The following is an 8911-nucleotide window of genomic DNA, read 5'->3' on the forward strand; positions in this document are numbered from 1 at the left end:
GGAAGACTCTCAATTTCACAGTAGGACTGCAGAAGAATTCAGCATATCTTTGGACAATTGCCAGAGCTGGTTGGAAAAATAATTTTGTTAAAAGAGACAAAATCCAAGGAGGATCTGTATCTATCATTGGAGAATTTAAATGCAGACATAAAAAGTTAACTGGCAGTTGGTTGGAAACCAAGCATGTTGGTGTGATGTTCTGAACTGGCCTTCCTCCAGCTGACTCTTGAACAGCTCTTCTTTGTACATTGACCATAAAGCCAGTGGAATGTTCCAAAGAGAGGAGCTGAACAAATACAGCCTCAATGGAATCAAGGAGACACCAGTTTCAACATTGGCTTTAAGACAAATGAGTTTCTGCACTGCCAGATCTGCAACCTCATAGATTTTGCAGTTTCCTTTTAAAATGGGAGTATTAATGGCATGATTGACAAAAAAAAAAAAAAACAAAACAAAACCCAAACCAAACCAAACCAAACAAACCAAACAAACAAATAAGAAGCCAAAACAGTCCAGGAAAAAAGGGAAATGTACTTGTGTAATTTACTGTTTGTATCATTTACTTTACTGTTATAATGCTCACACAGATTGTTTGACATTAATCAGCTATGCATTTATATATCTAGAGAAAACAAAATTTATTAATATGCTATTGTTGCCTTTGCAAGTAATGTAAAAAAAATAATTTATTAAGAGATGGGTATTTTATACATGTAATACTTCTTGATAACTTATTGAAAATGTATTTGTAGGCTCTCTTTTAAGAAGGCTTTGCTTTTGGAAGCTTATTATTCCAGTCTCAGATGTGGATGGTGAACTCACTACAGTACCTGTGCTGCAGTAGTTGTTGATACATTTGTTCTCAGCCTTCAGCAAAGTGGTGCAGCCTTAACTTATTTACTTTATGGAGTAGGTGAGGTTAAATTGCCTTTCATACAGCCAAGAACTCACAGCCATCTACTGATGCTTGACATTATTATACTACAGTGAAATTGTCATCATTGCTGATTTTTTCTGTGAATTATGAAGAAAAAAGAATTGTTGAGGACAGCTGAGGCTGGTCCCCTGTAAGTTTGGAAGACTGAGTTCAAGACTTAGGAACTGATTAAATGGAAGCACTGTGGGGTATAGCAAGAATCACTTTACCTTTCTGAAGAGACTGGTAACTCCTGTGTCATACTAACTGGCTCCTCCAGTTTGATTGCTGTGACTTTCTGCTAGATTATAAATTCACTTAGGCCTATTTGAATGATGTCATTCCCTCCATCTATATTCATGTGACATTTGAATGGATTTGTGTCCATCCTCCCTAGGCATGCATGTCGCAAATGTCAGAAACCAAGAGTACTTGTGGGGCGACACAATTAAATTTGAAGGGGAGGATGGTTGGTCTCTGCAGCCAGGCCCTTTTTTATTCTTATTTTTTCTCAGTAATGGTCTAATTTAAAGAGAGTAGAGGATCCAGGTAGGCAGGTAAGGAACATCTTGCTCTGCTTCCTTCTTGGTTTGAGTTGAGCTCTCTCTTCCCTGTCCTGGACTCACTCAGGTCTCTGGCTACACACCAGCCCCTGTTCACTGCTGCCCTGGCTTGTAGTGCTTGCAGTAGTCTCACAGCATGAGTTTGATCCTTCCACAAGATCAAGCATTTTCTTGGGAATTAAATGTTCAATAATTGTAGTAAATATAGTAAATGCTGTTTTCTCTCTTAGGAGCCATAACAAGCAGTCTTGTAACTGCTGAAGAGTCCTGTAAGTGTGAAGCCATAGCTGCCCTCCAGGACTCAGTGACCTCACACCTCGAAGCTCTGTCCACAAAATATATCCTTTTTCTGACATGATCACCTTCATTCAGCATTTTCCTGGTATTTTAGAGGTAGATGTTTTGTTATAAACCAAGAAGAAGTATCCAGGGAAGAAAGTATTTTCAGGGTGATTTTAGAAATATTATGGGAAAACAGATAGGTCGCTGCAAACACCACTATGTTTTCACATTTCATGGAAGAGCAACACGATACAGAAAAAATAAATGCAAATGCTAGATTATATATATAATGCTAGATTATATATTATATATATTATATATATTATATATTATATATATTATATATAACTCCCTAGATTATATCTGCCATGTTGAACATCTAGCACTATTCATCAAACTAATTCTTCTGGCTGGCTTTTACTGTTACATCAGACACTCAGTTTTGAGCCCTCCTATTATGTCTCAAAACTTTAGGGACAACTTCACAGGCAGTGTGACAACAGTCCCATTAGCTGTGGTATTCCTCTGCATCCCACTTCCATAGGCAGGCACTGTCCCAAGTGATTTTCCAGCATCTTCCTTTTTCTGAAAACGTGTGAGCCTGTTAGTATCTGGCATGCAGGATCATGAGAGGGCTGCAAGGCAGAGTGCTGGAGGCTCTGGGCAGGCTGGGTGCCTGTAGGGGGCCCAAGGTGCCAGCTGGGGTGGGATTTGCTGGCTGTGTTTGCTGCAGTGCCGCGGCTGCAGCCGGGAAGGGAATCGCCGTCAGCCCCCGGATCAGACATTCCACAAACATGTGGGAGAGAAAAAAAACCCCAACCAATAAACAAAGTGATGATCTCTGTGGTACCACAGCAAGCTTGAATGCTGAAATAAATACCCTCAGATGACATGGCAGGAACTAATAACTGGAAGCTGAAGTTGGACAAGCTGTGGTACATCATAAGGCATAATTTTAGAAGTGAGAGTGGTTGATCTGCTACAATTTACCAAGAAAGGTCACAGATTTTCTCTGCTGAAAATTTTGAAACTGAATGCTTTTTTCTGTCAAAGGTGCTCTTATTCAAATAGGAATTGATTTAAAGGAGCATGATGTCTCCGGTTATCATCCCAATCTCTGAGGCTTCAGAAGGTCACAGATTTTCTTTGCTGGACATTTTTGAGACAGAATGCTTTTTAAAGGAGCATTATATCTGTGGTTATCATCCCAATCTCTGAGGCTTCAAAATCAAGGAAGAGTGGAGTATTTAAGATTAAAAAAAAGGAGAGCAAAGTAGTGAGTTTTATACATCATTTAGATAGATACAAGAATTTTTCAGTTTGCCAAAGTTTCTGAAAGTCAAATAAAGACTTCTGCCAAGGACACAAAACTTTCCCAGTTTTTGAATAAATTCACAGTTATTTTTATGAGATCTAACTGCACATCCCTCTTCATGCAGTATGCTTGGAGTTCAGTTTATCTGCCTGGGAAAAGCAGAGGGAAGAACTCAGATTTTCATGGATTATAATGTATAATTCTAGGGAATCTAATTAGTTAAATCTGAACACCAAGATATTTAAACCTGTAATGTCTTCTCAGTAGTAGCACGTCCTTCAGAGATCAATCTTTCTGCTCCAAGAGCTCATGTTAAGCAAGAAAATGTTGTAGGTTTAAGTTAGGAATAGACTTTATACAAAGAACTGAGGCTTTCTTTCAAAGTTATTCCTTGATGGGCCATTTCTATCCCCAGCATCCTTTCAAGACAATCTTGAAAACATAGCAGAGACCATCACCTTCTGCTCCTCATCCCTGGGTATCACCTGATCCAACACTTTGTAAGAAATTAGGGTTGTTGAGATTATTTGGGAAGATGCCAGATCTTGACAGAGCTCTAATATGTTTGGAAATCTCTTTCGAGCATGTATTGACCTCACCTAGAAACCAGACTTGTTTTTTGCAAATGCAGCAATATGTAAGACTGTAAATAAAACAAACTTTATAGCCATCTATGTTATTGCTCTTAACAACTGACCACTAGAGGAAGTGTCTGAGAAGCTGCAGGCATATCAAGACAGACAGCAGATTGTCTGAGCTATCATTTTGCTTTATTTTAAAATAATCTTTCAGAATCAATCTTTTTATTGTTTTCAGGAAGCTTTATTTCATTGCACAGCTTACAAAACAGCAGTGGTTAATTATTATCATTGACAAACATGGAGAAGACTTCAGGAAGATAAGAGTCTTGAAAATACAGTGACCCTAAGGATCTTCATGTACAGTCACTTTATAGCCATGAAGTTACTCATACCTGCTGTGCTTCAGTTTCTACTGCAGATATTGCTTTTCTGTAGTAACTGCATTTTTTATTCTCTTACTTCAACGTAAATACAGAAAAAAAAGAATGGATACAGTATATCACATTATATAAAATTTTGAAATGGCAAGGCAGAATGAAAAAATGTGCCTCTGTCTTCTGTCAATAAATGGGAGAGTTGGGATCTTGTAACTTATTTTAATAAAATACAATATGATATGCACATTGATGTTGGAAGTTATTCTGTATTCAACCTAAAGGAGATGTGTTATGAAATAAAGGGTTTAAAAAACCCAAGGAAACAAAACTTCAAAGGAGGCATACATGGAAGAAAAACAAAATACTGCCCCAAGTCACATGTTTTGAAAAAGAAGTATTTGAAGTTAAAACCTAGATGTCTGTAATATAAACTGCATAAACTGTAAATATAGATAAAAGATTGAACAGTAATTTCAAGTATTAATAATGTTTAAAATGTAGAAGAACAAAAAACATCCTCGAATTTAGTATTTTTATCCTGCAAGATTTACTTATGTTCTTAGTCAGTTGTTCCTGTTGTCATTACAGACTTTACTGACACTTGTGTCAATCAGGCTTTTAGAATAAAACACACAAGCTAACAGTTAAAAAAAATTAGTTGTTAAAGGAATCCAAATATATACACTTGGCATTTATAATCATCCAAACACTTTAGAAATTATATTTAAATTAGGAGTCAAATGATGGTTTTTTTAATGGAAAAATCCCACATATTTTGTAGACCTTTGCAATATAATTACACAAAATATTGTATGTGGTAACTAGTTTGCCAAGGATGTACGAAACAACATCTGTACTTGTTTCACACCCTGCACATGCCACATTCAAGCACGTTCAGTTATGTTCACTGCACATGGGAGTGTGACTTCAGGTATGCCTGCACAGTAATGTGAAGCTGGAATATAACACGAAACAGCACAAGTGAACATGGGACACAGCTTCAGCTGTAAGGGCTAAAAATGAGACTGTAAACCCTCCAAGAATGCTGGATTTGGCTGTGCTTGGTATTTTGTGGTGTGTCCCTATACTGATATTAATTTGCTGTAGTACAATTAAAGTTAGCATGGGACGTCCTGGCTACACTACACTTCTTTCTTCAAAGTGCTGTGCATGCATATTTTTTTTTTATTTCTCCAAGTCATGGAGTTTTATATCCAGCACTTTACTTTGCTTACTTTCATGTCCTCTGCTTAGGCATGAGTATTATACAGGCATTTATAGGGCCAGAAGTATGCCTTGGCCTCTGTACTTGGTAAGAATAAACAAATTGTAAATCTAATACAAGACTTTACAAGTTCTTGGCAACTGAGAGGGGATGACATCAGTCCTATTTACACTAAGGCCAGTTGTCAGATGAGATGTAAAATTTTATAGGATAGTGGAATATTGTCCTGGAGGCCAGATGTATCTTGCAAGCTGTCAGCTGGGCAGGCTTTGATTCATGCATTAGTATTCATAACTTCATTTTGCATTACAAATTATAATATTTACATTCAATTCCTCTGAGCAATCACCTGCTTCACTTTGTGAGTACCAAGTAAAATTCCAAGATGATATAAATGATTTGTTTAAAATAGGACATATTGTTGTTCAGAAAAATTGGATTTATTATCCAGTGTGCTATAAGCCAATAATTACACACTCAAAAGAGACTTGATTGTTTATTTCAGAGTTGTGCACCCAGGTCTGGGTGCTCAGTGGTGTTCCAAAAATCAAGCACATTGCCTATAAAAACTTCTTAAACTTAGTAAAACACAAAAAAATAGTAACATTTCTCCTGAATACAATAAAATTGCAGTATGGATTCTGTTTTTGTCCATGTGCTGTTCATGAGTCCCGAGTCAGTTTCAGCTTTGGGGGTCTTTCTGTTAAGACCACCACAAAGTTGGAGGAATACCTTTGGTCTGTGTAATGAATTAGTGAGTCCAGTCATTTCAATTCCATGGCTCTGTGTGTGGTTAGCAGTACCTGAAAAGGTCCTTTCCACTTCTCAGCTAGTGGATATCTTTCCAGGTTTTCAGGTAGACTTGATCTCCATGCTTGAAAGAATATATTGGTGACTTGATTGGGACTGGTGTTCTAAAGAACAAGTACCTGTGCAATAATCTCAGGGTTTTCTTTAAAGACAAGAGATAATCTGTTAAAGCTTTTTCTCTTACCACATCATCTGGTCAGTTTTTCCTGTCAGATTCACATTATGTGGGGCACCATATAGAATTTCAATTTTTTCTCAAATTTTTTTTTACAACCTGGCAGACTCCTTCCAATGTATCAAATCAGTGGTTGAAAAGAGAATTTTTACATATAAAGGGTTTTGGTGTGCCCAAATTCTACCTGCAATTGGACTAAATGCATCCCTTAATTCAGTCTTACCATCAATACTTTCCTGGTCCCAATTATCACTATCCTAATTCTTTCTCAGAGAAACCAACAATTTGTCTTCACTATCCACTTTCAGACACCTTTTCCCTATACTAGAAGCAGAACAGCAACAAGATAATTTCTTTTTCTCTTCCATCATCATTAACACATTTGAATCAGACACCAATAACCTGCCTTTCTTTCTTGTTTTATGACCATTTCTCAATGAGAAAAATAAATCCACACACCCGATTGCATCCCACTTATCCAATCTTCTGCAGAACAAGAGTTGTAGCATGTTATAATGATTTAATGTTCCCATTTCTGGCCACTTTTCATCACCATCCAATTTATATTTTGGCCACCATTGAGTACAATATTCCTTTAACTTCCACTTTGTAAAAAGTTCTCCACCAAACTTGTCCCAGTAATTCAAAATACATCCTAATGGAGAACAAGGAGAAGGTTTAACTGATTGCCCCATTCCACATTATTACCCAAAAGAGAAAGTTTTTTAACCATGACTTCATACACTCCACTTGTCACTCTCAAGCATGTATGTATGAGTTTTCCAAAATTCTACTACACAATACCAATTCCACAATATTATATCAACCCCTCTATTTACTTTATACAGTCTCTTTTTATATGTTGCATTTTTGTGTCTCATATCCACTCCTGGATGAGGAGATACTTGCACAGTCCCTGACCAAAAGGCCGATGGCTGCTGGAGTTACAGTGCTGCAAGTCACATAGTTCTCTTATTAATTAGTGTTCTACCTTCTGTTGGTTAATGATTCCCTTTCCTCTCATGTTAATTAGCCCATGTACTCAGTCTTTCTCTTCTTTTGGGTTGGTGGGTTTCTTGGGTCCGATGGTTGCAATCTGCCCTGCCAGAATTACCCTTTACCCAGTCTGAGCTGATTGCCGCACAACGCTGAGTTGACTTTGTTTCTTTCTTATCTTGGGAGTTCTGCCAAACGTGGGCCTTGTGGCCCATAAATTCTTCATTCTTTGTGTCCACTGTCAGTGTGACATCCTTCTTCCCAAACTTAATTAATCTCCCCCTAGGTCTGAGATCATCAAAACCTGTCCAGCTGTAAATTTTAACATGGCAGTATTAGTGACAAGTAATTTATTTTTCTAATACCTCAGCATCATTGAGCTTGTTAGTTTGAAATACAAAGCTGTGTTTTGTGTCACGTACATACAGGCAATGTGTGTATTTGTGATTGTGATATGTGTGGAAACCGACCATGGGACAGTTATAAAGACGAATTCTGATAATAACTGAGGAAAGTAAAGCATGGAAGAAGGCCTTTGAACCTATCTTTTGTTCGCAATTAACCTTAGTTGATTTAGGAGCATTTGAATTAAAGCGTTAAGGAAGTTGCTCTTTGCTTGTAGTTAAGCCTTAAAGAGTTTTGCAATAATAACCTTTTGAAGTATAATTTTAGAATATTGCTTGTATCCTTGAAACTATAGCTTTGGAATATGTATAAAGGAAACATGCTTATCTCATGCCTTAACAAAACAGAGAAAAGCAGCTTGAGAAAGGAAGATGAACATCAACTCAAGGATTTATAGCTTTGACAAGGGAAGCTGGACATCACTGTTATGAGATTTATAGTCCTTGCAATTAAAAGGTGGACCCACATCTGGGAGCTGGACTTCACCAGATGGCATTCTTCCTTCTTTCGGAAACTGGACCACCACCATCTGGGGATACTCATTTCTGGGACACATCCTGAGAAAAACTAAATCAGAATAGTGTATGGAATTGTGATGTAAAAATTGGGAATAGAAACTGCTGAGAAAGCTTATAAGTACCCCTATAAATACCTGTAAGCCTCAACTATCGGTGTGCAGTTGGAGGGAAAACTTCCTCCACTGTACCCAGCGCTGTATTGCTCATACTTTACCATATTAATTAATAAATTGATTGCTGCTTGAATATTGGCATAGTCAAGCTTCTTATTTATAACATTAGTTGTTCTTTGTTGCAATTATTAAGTCTCCTTCCTTTTTGATTAGGAATGCCTTTAAGCTGAAGAAGGGCAGGTTTAGGTAATATATTAGGAAGAAATTCGTTACTGTGGGCGTGGTGAGGCTCTGGCACAGAGAAGCTGGGGATGCTCCATCCCTGGAAGTGTTCAAGGCCAGGCTGGATGGGGCTTGGAGCAGCCTGCTCTAGTGGAAGGTGTCCTGGCCCATGGCAGGACATGGCAAGGATCTCGACGGCCTTTGGAGTCCCTTCCAACCCAAACCACTCTATGATTCTATGTTGACGTAAGTTACACCACAAACACCGTGCGCAGACAAGTTGTGGTTCACAAACTCTGGGAATTTTCTTCGTGTAAAAACAGCGTGACCTTTATTAAGGAACTGGCAGTGCTTTCTAACCGAGCCGAGCACTCCCAAACCGCCTGGGCCGGGCGATGCCCTCAGGGCCCAGC

The 8911-nt window shown here is 38.0% G+C and overlaps 1 protein-coding gene across 1 annotated transcript in view; it reads left to right on the plus strand.

Moving 5' to 3' along the window:
• Positions 1 to 4378, plus strand: part of MATN3 (matrilin 3) — a 14234-nt gene extending 9856 nt beyond the window's left edge. Inside the window, exons 5-6 of the mRNA XM_031056432.1 lie at positions 1710 to 1817; positions 3777 to 4378. Of these exons, the coding sequence (XP_030912292.1) occupies positions 1710 to 1817; positions 3777 to 3832 (164 nt within the window). The 3' untranslated portion in view covers positions 3833 to 4378. The remainder of the gene's footprint in view (positions 1 to 1709; positions 1818 to 3776) is intronic.
• The last annotated feature ends 4533 nt before the right edge of the window (positions 4379 to 8911 follow it).

Source organism: Geospiza fortis, unplaced genomic scaffold (genome assembly GCF_000277835.1).
Source record: "Geospiza fortis unplaced genomic scaffold, GeoFor_1.0 scaffold81, whole genome shotgun sequence".
Lineage (NCBI taxonomy): Eukaryota > Metazoa > Chordata > Aves > Passeriformes > Thraupidae > Geospiza > Geospiza fortis.